This window comes from Lasioglossum baleicum, chromosome 10, assembly GCF_051020765.1.
Source record: "Lasioglossum baleicum chromosome 10, iyLasBale1, whole genome shotgun sequence".
Classification (NCBI taxonomy): Eukaryota; Metazoa; Arthropoda; class Insecta; order Hymenoptera; family Halictidae; genus Lasioglossum; species Lasioglossum baleicum.
The window spans coordinates 12,534,973-12,550,287 of record NC_134938.1 but is presented as its reverse complement, the minus strand read 5'-3'; the positions used below and the strand labels follow the sequence as shown (position 1 = coordinate 12,550,287).

General features: G+C 39.6%; 2 protein-coding genes and 4 non-coding genes across 11 annotated transcripts in view; 1 reads left to right on the top strand and 5 right to left on the bottom strand.

The window, feature by feature from the left end:
• Positions 1–15,315, top strand: part of LOC143213025 (uncharacterized) — a 126,786-nt gene that overhangs the window by 94,905 nt on the left and 16,566 nt on the right. For 4 of the 5 annotated variants that reach the window (XM_076432463.1, XM_076432462.1, XM_076432460.1 and 1 more), the window contains 5 exons: positions 102–282; positions 11,203–11,301; positions 13,647–13,867; positions 14,035–14,173; positions 14,402–15,213. In XM_076432463.1, the coding sequence (XP_076288578.1) occupies positions 102–282; positions 11,203–11,301; positions 13,647–13,867; positions 14,035–14,173; positions 14,402–15,213 (1,452 nt within the window). The remainder of the gene's footprint in view (positions 1–101; positions 283–11,202; positions 11,302–13,646; positions 13,868–14,034; positions 14,174–14,401; positions 15,214–15,315) is intronic. The other variant, XM_076432465.1, reaches the window with a different exon arrangement.
• On the bottom strand, positions 399–470 carry Trnae-cuc (transfer RNA glutamic acid (anticodon CUC)). Its single transcript has one exon. It is a non-coding gene; the product is annotated as a tRNA-Glu (tRNA).
• On the bottom strand, positions 877–948 carry Trnae-uuc (transfer RNA glutamic acid (anticodon UUC)). The gene has a single exon. It is a non-coding gene; the product is annotated as a tRNA-Glu (tRNA).
• Trnae-uuc (transfer RNA glutamic acid (anticodon UUC)) lies at positions 1,019–1,090 on the bottom strand. The gene has a single exon. It is a non-coding gene; the product is annotated as a tRNA-Glu (tRNA).
• Positions 1,161–1,232, bottom strand: Trnae-uuc (transfer RNA glutamic acid (anticodon UUC)). The gene has a single exon. It is a non-coding gene; the product is annotated as a tRNA-Glu (tRNA).
• Positions 3,181–9,403, bottom strand: LOC143213027 (uncharacterized). Of its 2 annotated transcripts, none has more exons than XM_076432470.1 (2): positions 7,910–8,049; positions 3,181–7,766 (listed from the first exon to the last, which is right to left on the bottom strand). In XM_076432470.1, the coding sequence occupies exon 2, from the start codon at positions 7,723–7,725 to the stop codon at positions 6,382–6,384; it is 1,344 nt and encodes a 447-aa protein (XP_076288585.1). In that variant the 5' UTR covers positions 7,726–7,766; positions 7,910–8,049; the 3' UTR covers positions 3,181–6,381. The 2 variants fall into 2 exon arrangements, with proteins under 2 accessions (XP_076288585.1, XP_076288586.1); XM_076432471.1 differs by having other exon boundaries at positions 7,591–7,766; positions 7,910–9,403.

Here is a 15,315-nt window from a genome sequence, read left to right as displayed (position 1 = left end):
ACCGCCCAGGTTTTACCTGAGAACTATGAAGAAACACAACCTCGAGTGAACTGCACGGATTTTCTAACGTACTACATGTATACCCGTTATTGTGGTTTCAGAAATCTGATAAAGAACGGACCAAGGGCTCGTCGCGGCAAAGCAGTTCAAAGGGCACCGTCTCGGCTCTACAGGGCAGTTGGCGGACCTATGAGATCATTCAACAAAGCCCAGTGCATCGGTCCTGAATTTGTTGTTCGTGCCAACCAACCACCAAAGGCGCTGTGTGTCGGACAAGTAAGGGTAAAGAACTTCTTTTTAGTATTGCAAGTTGTAGTAGCAAAAAGAAATAGAGGAACATTGTTGCGATTCATATTTTTAACGTTGATTCTAAAAAAAAAGAGGTGGGAAAAAATAATTTCCGGTACCGGGAATCGAACCCGAGCCTCCTGGGTGAGAGCCAGGTATCCTAGCCACTAGACCATACCGGAGATGGAATCACTCTTTCTTTTAATTGTTTAAATATTTAAATATTGTTGCATTATTCGGTCATATGTAGTTCTTCGATTTTTATTACTTTGTTTAAAATCGCATGACGAAGATATCGTATTATTTATCGAGCAAGATATGGAGCATTTATTGTGGGTAGATAATACAGCAACAATTTATTTTTAACAATAATATTTCATTATACTTTGGGCATGTTAAAAATAGTGTTCTTTATTATTCTGACGGAATAGAAATTCTCCTTCTAGTCTCGTTTGCCAATTTGTAAAATTTATTGCTGCATCTGGAACGTTATAAAAAAAAACAGCTGCAAAAATCATGATTTTTTATCAATCTATAGTAGCATCCTATGAGAATAGGATAGTGTAATAAAACAATAAAAAAAAGAAATTCCGGTACCGGGAATCGAACCCGAGCCTCCTGGGTGAAAGCCAGGTATCCTAGCCACTAGACCATACCGGATCGTGGTTTATGAGGTCTTTGTAGTCATTATTTGAATTGTACCTACCCCATATGAGCCGAGACAAAATTTTTCCGGTACCGGGAATCGAACCCGAGCCTCCTGGGTGAAAGCCAGGTATCCTAGCCACTAGACCATACCGGATCGTGGTTTATGAGGTCTTCGTAGTCATTATTAGAATTGTACCTACCCCATATGAGCCGAGACAAAATTTTTCCGGTACCGGGAATCGAACCCGAGCCTCCTGGGTGAAAGCCAGGTATCCTAGCCACTAGACCATACCGGAGATGTTGTAGCGGAGATGTTTTTCCGTTTTTGATGCTCATATTCTGCAATTATGCTAGATCGTATAACTAATTCAAAATTAGTTCAAAAAATATTTTAATTTTTTGAAAAAATTGTTGGAAATAACTCTAGATAGGAAGGATGTGTCTATCCAGATTTTTGGCCATTGTTCCAATAATATATACCCGAAGATATAATAAATTTGGTGAATAATTCCTCAGGGAAGCATCTTTACAATTTTAATAATCGCAAATTAACCCTCACAAGGTAAGGTCTAATAATATGAATAGTAAGGTGGGGTCTTTTAGACCCCGACAAAGGAATTTCATAAATAGACTCGTTTTTAATCAATTTGGGATAAAGAATAAGACTGGATACAAAGTTAACAACTAGATTCAATTTTATTCGATATTTCTTACAAAATTTACCTCCAAAAATTGCACCATAAAAAACCCGTTCTTTCAAAAAAAAGACCCAGATACAAACTTTGTTGCAATCTTTAGCAATTTGCCAGTGTTCGATGCCATCGCAACCACAAACGCGATAGTCAAGCGACCAGCTCGGCGAAGATGACAACCGCTGTTTACGCCGTTTCGGTGTCGCAAAATACACCTCGCATTTCAAGCGAAGACCACTGTTTAGGTCACTTTTTTGATCGTCCCTACTCAACGAGAATCGACTCTCGATATTCCGCGCGACGTCGATTGCGCTTTCTTGCCTTCCGGACATGTTAACGAAAGCAACCATAGACAATTGTATAGTGCGAACAAACCGTGACCGTGTCGGCCTTTTCATATTCACGTGACGTTATTACCACAAATCGTACCCGCGATTTATATAATCATTCCGCGAGTGTCTCGTATTTACATCAGGCCTCGCGAGAAACCGAATAAACCAATCGTTTGTAAAACCTTCAAAAGTGGACTTTTTCTCACAACACGTGGCAACCATCTCGCAGTCTCCTCATCAGAATCCACCAGCTTCTAAACGAAACAGTCAGCGATTCTAAACAATTGCAATCCCTTCAAATTATTTTTTACGTAACTTCTAACTTCTCAAATATATCCAAGTGGTGTGGTCCGACGATAAAGAAGTTATTGTGGTGGAGGATCGTGCAAGTATTAATGTGTGCCACTGTTTCTGGAAAATGTCAGTTGACTTTTCATGAGAGAACAACCCCGCCGTATCACTGAATGGCACTCGACGCGCCGTAGACCCTCGCCTAGTGAAAGGGGACACGTGATTTATGGATCGGTTCCCAAAGCGCAAGGGATTTAACCGCTATATCCTGCCAGACCCGCTTCCAGGCTAAACGCTGCAAATTTGTGGGTTTTACGTAATTCGTTAACCGCTCTAAATTTATTATTAGTCGTCAGCTGAATGCCGACCGACCTACTTCTTCTACCACATTTTTCGTGGTCATCAAATTAAAATTATGTGCCCAAGAATTCATTAAAACAAAGAAGACAACAACAGCATCGATAACAAACACATCATAAATGTTAAAAATAAGCGATGGACATCCGGATACAAAAACAATCAAATTAAAATTATATGTGCTCAAGAATTCATTAAAATAAAGAAGACATCAACAGTAGCGATAACAAGTATAGTACAAAGAAGACAACAACAGCATCGATAACAAACACATCATAAATGTTAAAAATAAGCGATGGACATCCGGATACAAAAACAATCAAATTAAAATTATATGTGCTCAAGAATTCATTAAAATAAAGAAGACATCAACAGTAGCGATAACAAGTATAGTACAAAGAAGACAACAACAGCATCGATAACAAACACATCATAAATGTTAAAAATAAGCGATGGACATCCGGATACAAAAACAATCAAATTAAAATTATATGTGCTCAAGAATTCATTAAAATAAAGAAGACATCAACAGTAGCGATAACAAGTATAGTACAAAGAAGACAACAACAGCATCGATAACAAACACATCATAAATGTTAAAAATAAGCGATGGACATCCGGATACAAAAACAATCAAATTAAAATTATATGTGCTCAAGAATTCATTAAAATAAAGAAGACATCAACAGTAGCGATAACAAGTATAGTACGAATGTTAAAAATAAGCAAAGAACATCAGGAAATACTAAAGAAAATTGAACAAAATAATTTCCGGTACCGGGAATCGAACCCGAGCCTCCTGGGTGAAAGCCAGGTATCCTAGCCACTTTTTTTTTGTAACGAGCGTTTATTGTGCCATAAAATACAATGAACTACATGGGTGGTACAATCAACTTTAGAAACGCACAACAACTATAACATAGGAGAAAAAATAATAGAGAACTAAATTAAAGGCCCGGAAGGCCGGGCACGCGCGGTTTCTCGATGGTTATAATTTTTATTGCACTTAATGCTATTGGGTTATTGTTTATCCTAATGCTAATATTCTTATTCGTTCTTAATTTTTTTAATAGTACAGAAAGACACGTTTAAAAAACTGTACTTGTGATTCTTTGGTTTATACGATTGCGGGGTGGATAGGAGTTGTTAACAAGATTTTGAATTTGTATACGAGAGGTAATCTGAGTCAGATAAGTAATCTATTTATAATACTATATGGCTTATCTCATTATCTTTGGTTTAATGTTGCGGTGGCTTATCTTATAGTTATCCTTAGTTCTAGTGCGATGCGAGGTAAATTGAGGGATGATTAGGCTTAATCGAATACTTAAGAGCTTATACTTAAATCTAGTTTTCTGGGTTTAACCACCAGAATCTTTTTGTGTCATTTCTGTGGCTGTCTTCTATGTCGAATTTTGTTAGGTTGTAGTAGAATCTCATGTTATTGTTTTGTCGTAGTTTTTTCTGTTGAAATGGTATATTGATGGGAGTCCTTGTTTGTCTTGTATTAGTCCTGCTTTGTCTAGGTAGATGAACGATTCTGGTGGAGTGTAACCTGTGTGTCGAGTTTTTTCTAAATATAGTGGGTTGGGGTAAGTTGAGCTAAAGATAAGGCTATTGTTGTGTATGTGTCGTGTGTTTGCCCAGTGGTTTCTGATTAATTTTAATATGAAAATGTCAATTCTGATGATTTTCGCTTTCGTGAGGAGGTTGTGGTTGCTGATGTATTTGGTAAAATTGGATTCGGGTGTTCTGTAGGCGCTTAGGCATGCTCTTAGGCATTTCCGTTCGAGCAAGCGGATCTTTTCCATTGTGCTCGCGCTGATGTTAAACCGTATGGGTGTTCCGTATGTTAGTATCGGTCTGATTAGAAGTTTGTAGCAGAGGAGTTTCACCTCTGAGTCTAGTTCTTTGGAATAGAATATTCTTTTTGCCGCTGCAAACGCCTTTTGTGCTTTTATTATTTGAATGTTCACGTGTTCGTTGTAATTCAGCTTAAAATCTAAATGTACCCCTAAATAGCGGACCACCTTTTTGTGCGGAATTGTAATGTTTCTGTTTTTGCTGTCCTGTAGGTGAAATAGTCTTGCGTTTGTACGTACGTCTTGGTTTGCGTCGGATTTCATTGATATGTATGGTCTGAATAGTATCGTCTCGCATTTATTGATGTTTATTTTTAGTTTCCATGTGTGGAAGTAATCTTGTATTTTGTCGAATAAGTCTTGTAGTTTTGTTTTTATAATTGATGGTTAGTTGCGTAGACAAGTCGTCTGCGTAGGCTATCGCACCTTTTTGGTGGTCGCTGTTTAGGTTGTACATTGTCAGCAGGTCGCTTATATATAGGCTAAACAGGATGGGGGAGTTTACGGCCCCTTGTTGTAAACCGTCCCGGACTGTGAAGGTTTTGGATGAGGTGTTATTACCTTCCGTTACTTGGAATTGCTTATTGTGGACCATACTCCAGGTCATTTTTATAAGGTGCGAGGGGAAATTCTTTTTCATTAGTTTAAAGAAAAGACCGTCCAGCCAGACTGTGTCAAAGGCCTTTTCAAGGTCTATGAATAGTGCCCCTACGCAGTCGCCAGCGTTTCGGGTCCAGCAGATGTCGGCGGAAAATTTTGATATGGCGTGAATTGTAGAATGTTTTCTTTTGAAACCAAATTGTGTTTCTGGGATGATATTGTTTTGTGTGCTGTAGGAATCTAATGCTATGTTTATTACTACTTCGGAAACTTTACTGATATTTGGTAATAGGCTTATTGGGCGATAACTGGCGGGGTCGCTACTGTTTTTTTCTTTCTTTTTTAAAGCTATGAGTTTTGCTTTTTTCCATGCTGTCGGAAAATATGATCTATTGAGACAGTTGTTAAATATGATCGCGCAGTTTCGTGTGTATAGCGGGGGTAGGTGTTTGAGTATGATGTTGGGGATCATGTCGAAGCTTGATGATTTCTTATTATTTAAGTGTTTGAGTATGTAATCTAGATTAACTGCTGATGTTAAATAGTTCGGCGGAGTTTCCGTAGTGTTGGGATTTTCTGCTCTGTTTTCGTTTGAAAATGTACATACTGTTATTTGATAAGCTGTGGAATTTCAGCCTGCTGTCTTTCAGACAGATGTCAATATACGCGCCGCTGTGGGGGAAGGATGGTTTTGCGGAATTTATTAGGGATACCCTGTATTGAATTTCATTATTTTGTAGCCAGCTTTTTAGATTGGTGCCTCTATTGTTATTATTCGTGTTGTTGCAGTCTGTATGCTTTGCGTTAAGGTATCCCGCCATTAAAAAGTAGTTGTTTGTTTTCTGTAATTCCGGCTTGGAGAATAGGGCTGTAAGGTCTGCTGAGAATTCTTTCTTGTTGCTGCTGGGCGCGTAAGCGGCTATTAACGAAAGGTTTTTCTGGTGCAATTTAATATGGACAATTGTCGTTTCGACTTCGGTTTATGCGGCCAGTTTTAGCTGGACGGTCTTGAACTTTATGTTTCTTTTTATTAGGATGCCGGTTCCCCCACCCTGTTTAGAGTTTGGTCTGTCTGACCTTACGAAAATATAATTTTTAAAATTAACTCTATGTTTATTATTTAACTTTGTCTCGCACAGAAGAGCCGCATCCGGATTGTGCTTTGCCAGAAATTCTGTCATTGATGCCCTTTTCTCGTTAGAAACTAAGGAGTTTACGTTTATTTCTAAGATTTTTAGTTGCTGTAAGGTTGTTGTGGCTGTGTTTTGTGTGTGTGTAATATTATTATTTGAAGGGTTGTTAGATGCGTGATTATGCATTTAAGAGTTTATTAGTTATTAATGCATCTGCTAATGTGTTGATTTTGTTGCTGTTGGTTTGTATTTGTGTTAAAAGGGGTTCTGTGTGTGTTTTTATTGTTGCTTCTATGATATGTTTGATCTGTGATAGTAATGTGTCGTGTGTTTGTTCTTGAGTTTGTAAGTTAGTATGTATTTGTGGTGTGTTTGTCTGCTTTGCGTTCACGTGTGATGTGGTATCAGTGTGTGTTTTTATGTTTGAGGCTATTTGGCTGAAAGAAATACCTGATTTTGTGTAGTTAGAGGTGAATTTGCGTCTGTTGTCTTTATCTGTTTGAAATTCTAGTTTTCTTGCTTCTATTTTCTCCTTAATTTCTAATATTTTTGGGCATCCTCTGTATGATGCGGGGTGTCCGTGTTGTTTACAATTGACGCAATAAGGTGTTGATTTTTCTAGTTCCGCGGGGGAGTTGGCTGATCTTAGACATTCTCCTGGCTTATGGTCGAATTCGCATTTTACGCATCTGTATTTGAGATTACAGTTTCCCGCCACGTGACCTAGTCTTTGGCATCGCACACACTGGATGCGGTCCCTCTTTACAATTTTCTCCCATTTTACTATGGTGTGCAATATAGATTTGATCTGACTCAGATTTTTAATGTTGCTATCTGCTGATAGTTGAACTATGAATATTGGCAGTACTCTGCCCTCATCCGTCGCTTTCTTTGTGGTGAAACGTTTTACTGAGACGAAGGTTAATCCTTCTGTTTTCAAATTTGTTAGTGCGTATAGAATTTCGTCCGGTTCGAAATTTCCTTCTATGTTTTTTAATAGTACTGTGAAATTTTTGTCTGATTTCGGAGTATACGTGAAGAATTGTATTTGTAGATCTCTAAGTTTGTCGCAAGCTAATTTGTAGTTCTCTAGCGAGTATGTTTGCAGTATGTGTTTGTTGTTGTTTATTCGTTTTATGTTGAAGTCATTTATTATGTTAGATAGTTGCGCTATTGTGTTTTTGACCGCGTCTGTGTGTAGGATTATTGGGGGCGGTTTTATTGCGTGCAGGTTGATGCTAATGGGTGGGTTATTATTGATGGATGAGGGCAGAGCTTGATCAATTTTATCTGTTGATGTTTTGGTGTGGGCGCTACTTAGCTTATTAATGGGTGGGTGGTTTGGCACAGATGGTGGGCCGCTTGGGCCTGCTGGTGGTCCGCTGGGTCCTGCGCTTGGATGCATGTGGTGTGTGCTGTGCGATGACCTCGAGTTGATGTGTGTTCCGTGCAGGGCCGCCGCGTGCGGTTGTGCAGGTTGTGCGCCGCACACGGGCGCTTCGTCGAAGGGGCGCCAAAACATTAACGGGAAGGGCGCCTGTCGCTGTCAGTGCGGCACAAAGCCTAATACATAGAAGAAGTAACAAATGTTACAGTGCAACGAGATTCTAAATTAAAAAAAAAAAAAGAAAAAGGTCATTCATTGTATTTTATTATCATGATCGGAAAAGGGCGCTAAATTTCTTTCGCACACGGGCGCCTCTTACCCACGTGGCGGCCCTGGTTCCGTGGCTGGTGTTTGCGTTTGTTTTTGGTGGTGTTTTACCGTTGTTGGTCCCAGCTGTGTGTGTCTCTGCTGTGTCCTTTTTCTTGCTGCTGGTGGGGCTGTCCATGCATGGATGTGGTCTTTTCTTCCCAGTTATTGTATTGTCTTTTCCGACTGGTTCCTGTTCCTCTATTGCGATTGTGTCACTTCTGTCCAGCATTGAAAATCTGTTCGAGGTCTCAAAGCCATTTGGGGAGGTTGGACGGTTCTTTGCTTTTTCCTCCTCTAGTTGTTGTTGAAGGTTTTGTATTACTCTGGTTTGATTATCAATCGTTGCTAGAAGATCCTCTAGTTTTGTTTTATTCATTATTCCTGCATCTGTTGTTGCTGTCGGTTGACTGTTTGTTTTTTTAACTTTACCTTTACTTTTAACTTTAAGTTGTTTGATTAATTGCGCGTTGACAATGACTAACATGCTGTCTTATTCTGTGCATATTTTTTTCAAACCCGTTAGTGATTCTGCTATTTTTTTTGTCTCGCTTTAGCTGTCTCTGTTTTGTTATTTATTTTCTATTATATAATGTGGAATGATGGGACACACATTAGATAGAAGAATACGTTTTGCCGGAGATACCAGCGGACGAATTCCAAAAACGTGGTTGTTTATGTTTACAAACTTGTGAGTTGCGAGAAGAGAATTGACAACTGCTTGGCTAGTCAAGTACATACATGCAAACACGACTGTGTGAGATTCTTGAGGAAAACCAGAGGTTGCATAGATCAATTAACTTTCCAATGGCCATGTTATATTCCTTGATATTGATTCCTTCCACTGAGTCAATAACGATAGCTTGTTCTTTCTTCGGAAAAATTCCATTTTGGGCTGCTTGGGCGTAGGTAGACATTGTTGGTGAAGTAACAGTATTGCTTATTGAACGTTGAGAATGGGCATCCCCGATGTCGGAAGTACTCATTAAAAATGACTTATATTTCCCATAGGGAAATATACCCAAGGACTACGTCCCAGGGAGAAAAACACAGTAACTTTAACGCACAGAAACTATACATATACAGAAACAGAATCTATAGACTCGTCAGCACAAGCGTCAACAAACACGACCGATCACCACGGTGGTTAAGACGGAACTTATGTTTTGTTATTTTCTGTGGTAGTTTTCGCATCTTGAAGTTGAAGTTTAAGGGATGTCGTTGTCGTTGCTGTCGCGGGTGACTTATCCCCGCTATGTGAGGCGCTTTCGCGCTCAATTTTTGGATAGCACTCACTGTGGTTTGCTTATTTTAATTTATGAACTTCTTTGATACACTCACTATGCACTACATGGACATTGTGTGCGAGAAATTAGCGCGGAGTTTCGCGATAATGTACCCGTCGTTGGTTTGCGCGTAAAACGTATTTACGATTTTCGGTGTGAGGACTACCTGCGGACCCAGGCTAGAGGGCCGTTCGCTGGGCACGTCTTACCCCTGCGAAGGTTCGCTGAGGAATGGTGGTATCCTAGCCACTAGACCATACCGGATGTTGTTATTCCACCTCTTTTATGCCGTAGACTTTTTATGAATTTTTCAACATGAAATAGTAAATCTTTAAATGTTTTCGGCGCTACGGTTCGATCTTTTATAACAATCAAAGCACTTTTGCTAATTTATTCAAAAATCATCAACGTTTCGATCCCAAGTTTGGATCTTTTTCAAGATCCAATCTTTTTGTTTTACCATATGTTGAAAACATCTCCAACGACATAAGAAGGATTTTTCGAAGAGTAAGAATTCACACAATCTTCAGAATTCCAAACTATTTAAAGACCCCATTAAAGATAAATTACCACTTTTGGAAAGTTGCGATATTATTTACTCTATACCTTGCTTGGGATGTAATCAAGTATATATAGGACAAACGTCCAGAAATTTAAAAACTCGCATCACAGAACATAAACGTAATATTTTCTTACCTCCACCGCAACATACAGCTTTGACGAAACATTCACTTGAAATGGATCACAGATTTGATTTTGAAAATGTCAAAATCTTAGACAAAGAAAAAGATTTACAACAAAGGCTGTTATTGGGAACCATTCATATGATTAAACAGCACAGCGTTAACCTTAGGTACGAAACACCTAAGATACATGAATATAACGCAACATTACTGAATCAGTAATGTCTTATGATGAATTTTCCAATAAACCTTGTTATTTTTCTCACATACAATCGTATGTTATTGATTCCAAAAAAAGTAGAATGTCAATAACGATTTACCAATATGGTATATCGGTAAGAGTGGATTTAAGAACATATTATGAATTTTCAAATTTACCGCCGTTCATCGATTGGCATAACCTAGATCGAGTTCAAACATACACGGTACATCAGTATCTTGATAACAAGCATGTCCGACACACGTAATACACGTGTCGCACAATTTATATATACCTAATTTTCTCCAAAGCAAGTGAGTTTGTCTTTATGAACAATATATTATTTACATCAAATCACTCAATAACAACAGTTCACCAAATAAATTCTGTTTTTCAACATGTTTCATAACATATTTATTTTTACAGACGCAATTTTCAAAATACTAATCTTGAAAAAGATCCAAACTTGGGATCGAAACGTTGATGATTTTTTAATAAATTAGCAAAAGTGCTTTGATTGTTATAAAGGATCGAACCGTAGCGCCGAAAACATGTAAAAATTTACCAAGAAATACGATCGATAGACAAAAACATAATTGAAATAGTAAATATTTATAACGTTCCATAAATACAGTGGCAGCTCAAGTCAAGTGGGGGCCCCAAGCGGTAAAAATTTTGGGGCCCTGAAACTCAAGTTAGAAATAAAAGTTGCAATAGAACTCTAATAAACTTGTAAAAAAAATTAATGTGTGCTGCGAAATTCGGGGCCCTATGGTATCCTGGGGCCTCAGACGGCCGCTTAATCCGCTCACCGTTAAACCCGCCATTGCATAAATGTTCCATAATGATACAGATTTTATTATACTGTAATACAGTTTCTTTTGGTGCGAACATATTTTTCTCGACGGTATTCACTTCGATCAAACAATTTAGGAAAGGTGGTCATAGTGGCAATTAACGGGTTCAATGCGAACTGAGTTTGAATGGGTTGCATTGTCTGGATCATTTGATTGTTCATAACAGACGCGGCCTGATTGGATTTTTCCCTTACTGTAATTGTTCGCTTGTTACAAAATATGACTATTTTCTTTTGCACCAACAGCTCGATTTTAATTAGTTTCAATTAATTTATTAACAGGCTGGCAGCTGCGGACGTATAGTCGTTATAATGCTGACTGGACAACGAGTGGAAGTGACTTGTGATCCTCAGAAGGTCACAGCCGGTGATCTGTTTCAGGTGAGTTATTTAACCCCTAGCACTCGAGTGGCGATTCTGAGGCGCCACTAAAAATTTGCTGTAGAGTCATTCCATGCCAAATCGATCACTTTTGGCAGGCACCATCGTCGATTTTGTTCTAAATGAAATATGTCGTAGTCCATGTGAAATTGGGGGGGAGGGGTTTAAGTCATCATTTTGCAGGTTTCGCATTTTTTTTAGAAATGGCAGGCCTTCAAAGTTTTCAATTTTTGCCCATTTTGGCGAAAACGGGTCTCACTTACGAATTTTTATCTCGGGAACTGTTTGTCCGATTGAGCTACATTGTTCTCCAGGTATAAATACAGTTATTTAGTCGTATACAGTCTGCTGGTATTTTCTCGAGACCAACAGCATAGACAACGGACCATAATAGCGGTGCGCTCGACTCGCCTCTACCTGAAACGGAGATTTTCAAGGGCTCATTTTAACGGGGAAACTTCAACGAATATAACCACATTTTTTCAAAATTTGAATCACTCTGGCCCCTCATCGAAAAAAAAACGTAAAAAAGAATTTGTTGAAATTTTTCGACATTATAAAGTTGACTTTCGAGGTTGAAAAAATTATTTTGTAATAGCCCAATCCTTTGAGAACAAAACAAAAAGAAAATGTAGCTCAATCGGACAAACAGTTCCCGAGATTCGTAAGTGAGACCCGTTTTCGCCAAAATGGGCAGAAATTGAAAATTTTAAAGGGCTGCCATTTCTAAAAAATTCGAAACCGGCAAAATGATGACTTAAACCCCCCCTAATTTCACATGGACTACAACATATTTTATTTAGAACAAAATCGACGGTGGTGCCTGCAAATAGTGATCGATTTGGCATGGAATGACCCTGTAGCATTTAATTATTTTTTACTATTTAATTATTTAATTATTGAGGGTGGATTTAATTGTTGGAGGAGGTGTTACGTCAATTTTATATTCATAAAAAAATTAAAGAAATTATATAGAATGGAATTATTCTAGGTAGAAAAAAATGTTTAATTTTCGAGTTAAAATAGCTCCTAGTGCAAAGGGTTAATAAACAAATTGAATGGATAATCGGTTCCGATCAGTTTTTGTTTCATGTAGACATCCCCCTAGCCTCGGTAAAGTCTAGAAATTGATTTTTCGTATAAGATAGAAAACTATGGATCAATTTTTGAAGATGAAAATTGATGGGGTGAGTTGAGGTTCAATTGAAAGCACGAAGCGACGGGAGTTTTCGATGGGGAGTGTCGCTTGTCGATAAGGGATCCAATTTGCTGAACAATTATATTTGATACGCGCATATGCACGCGAAAGAGTTCAAAGGACGATATGATTCATAAAAATTGATAAAGTAAAATGTCTACCAGAACTGATGACTCTCTTAACTATTAATCGCGGTGACCAATAGGTCATTCAGCTAGTCGTAGAACGGATTTCGAAATAGATACGACTTATCGGTTCATTACGAAATTTCGTTCTAATCGTATCCAAGTGAACTTGAACTTGAACTTGAAATATCAAGTTCACTTGGATATGATTAGAACGAAATTTCGTAATGAACCGGTAAGTCGTATCTATTTCGAAATCCGTTCTACGACTAGCTGAATGGACACATTGCCCAAAGCTAAAATGTACACATGTGATTTCACAATATTCTGAGAAATCACTTAACCTAGTTTTCCGAGGAATTTTTTTCACGTACAAAAAAAATATGTAAAAAATAATAAGACAGTTTCAATTCCGGGGCAATTCCGGCCAAGCCGACTCGGTAGGCAACCCTGACTACAAGACGCGGCCGGTTATTCACGAGACCACGAATTCCGGCGTGAACTCAAGAGAAATTCTGGCATTCTGCCGAGATTAATTGTTGCGTGCGACAAATCCACAAACCATGAGTTATGCGACATCAACGATTATCGTATGCGCGGCGAAACAGGCATCAATCATTATGAAATATCGCCGATTCGTTGCGAATGTAATTTTAGAATTTGCCAGGTGGTGTACCCTTCTTAGTTTCTTTGGATCATTTACTGGAAAAAGGGTGACACTGTTTTTGACATGTCTATAAGATCAAAACAATTTTTAAGATATCGAGAACTCCTTTGAGATTCTTTTATATTCCAGGGGGCACAGATACTTCTGCTAAAAAAGAAAAAGGTCATTCATTGTGTTTGTTGAAAAGGTGCGCTACATTTGCACACGAACGGCCCTGGTACAAGGCCTAGGGCCCCGTCATAGCATTTGCTACGGGCCCTGCGCTGGCTTAATCCGGCACTGGGCCAGGGGATCCCCCGATGTTCTTCACCCTGCGAGACTGATTGCAAAATGTACACCTCACGAATGATTGCAGGCCATCGTGCAAGCGGAAAGCCTGGACGAAAACTTCACCCTCGGCTTAGCCGTGCTATTGGCGGGTGATTTTGCAATTCTACCACCGGAAACAAAATTGAATAAAGTCGCACCACCGGGATGGCTAAGCAGCGGCAAGAGTAAGGGTCTCCTGGGTCTGCCGACTAGTTTCATGCTGTACTTGAGGCTCAGGTTCTTTCTACCATCTCTTCGTGGAATAAGGTATGTATAAAATTCTGCACCGTATTATTTCCCACGGAACAATCAAGCCTACAAATAAACGGCAGTGCTTGTTCCATATATATTATAATCGTCTATAACATAAAATAAACTGGAGCAGCGTTGTTTGGATTGTTTACACGTCAATAAATTGTGGGTTATTCGCGCAGGAGTTGGATATCAAAACATCTATTGTATCTGCAAATACGACGATGTATATTGGAGCAACAGCTGGTGTGCCCGTGTTCGGAGTTAATTAATCTAACTGGATTGGCACTTCAGGCCGAATTCGGGAATTACAACGTGAACGTGAGTAAATGGAAAAACGACTGTTTTCGTGGACGTGTGCTTGACACTGTTCGAAATCAATGATTGTAAAATCCTCTGATACGATCTTGAATATGACCATATCAAACACCATGAAAATCTTGGTTTCACCACAATGCATCCATTCAAGGGTTACAATAGACTCTACACAGACTCTAGATCTAGTAGAGACTTGAATAGACTCTAATCTAACATTCCGTATTTCTGTAGGAACACGGCTGCGGCGATTATTTCCTGTTGGAGCACTACATCCCGGAGTCACTGATCCTCAACACCGACCAGCGCCAATCACAGATCAACAGCGGAGAGACAGACACTTTCCGAGCTCGCCTCCACCAAGCTCACCGAGACAGACGGGGTTTGGACTCGAACAAAGCTGAGGATATGTTCATTGCTCACGCACAGACGCTGGCAGATTACGGGTCTCATTACTACATCGCCACGGTCGACTCGAAGGAGCTCGAGAAGGTGATGGCTCAGCAACGGAAGCGCACCGCCAGCAAGGATCGAAGTAAGTCGGACGGTTTGCACGACGGCACGGAGAACATTTACGGTCAAGACAGAGCTCAGGAGTATCCAATCCGCGGTCGGATCGAGATCGCGCGATTGGGATCCTGTGAGAATCTCCCGAAGATCCCGTACAACGGGGACGAAATGAAGCCGCCGGCTCTGACGAAAAGCGCGACCTCGAATGACATCTACGGAGGCCAGAAGATCTCGAAGAATCGCGTCGAAGCCTGCAATAACAACAACAGCAACATGAATAATAATAACAACGCGAATCACAAGATCGACAAGAGGGAGAAGAGTAAGAAGAAAACGGAGAGCAACGTCTGGCTGGCCATCCACGCGCAAGGCTTGAAGCTGTTCGAGCGAGGAGGCGTGCCCAGAGAGAGGATCGAGCTGGCTCAGTTTCAGTGGAAGGACATTCAAACGTTGAGCTACAGCAAGAACTGCCTGGTCGTTTACAGCAAAGTTAATGGGAAGCGATGCAAGTTCAAACTCAGAATGGACCATCGGAAGTAAGTCCCGCTTCGTTAACTGTGTTCGGTAGGAAACCAAGTTAGCGTATAGTACACTTTGGTTTCTCGTATGGGGAATGCAATGGCGCAAGACGTCGAGCT

What these genes read in the sequence shown, in the direction of transcription:
- LOC143213027 (XM_076432470.1), bottom strand. Translation starts at nt 7,725, where the DNA reads ATGTTTTGGCGCCCCTTCGACGAAGCGCCCGTGTGCGGCGCACAACCT.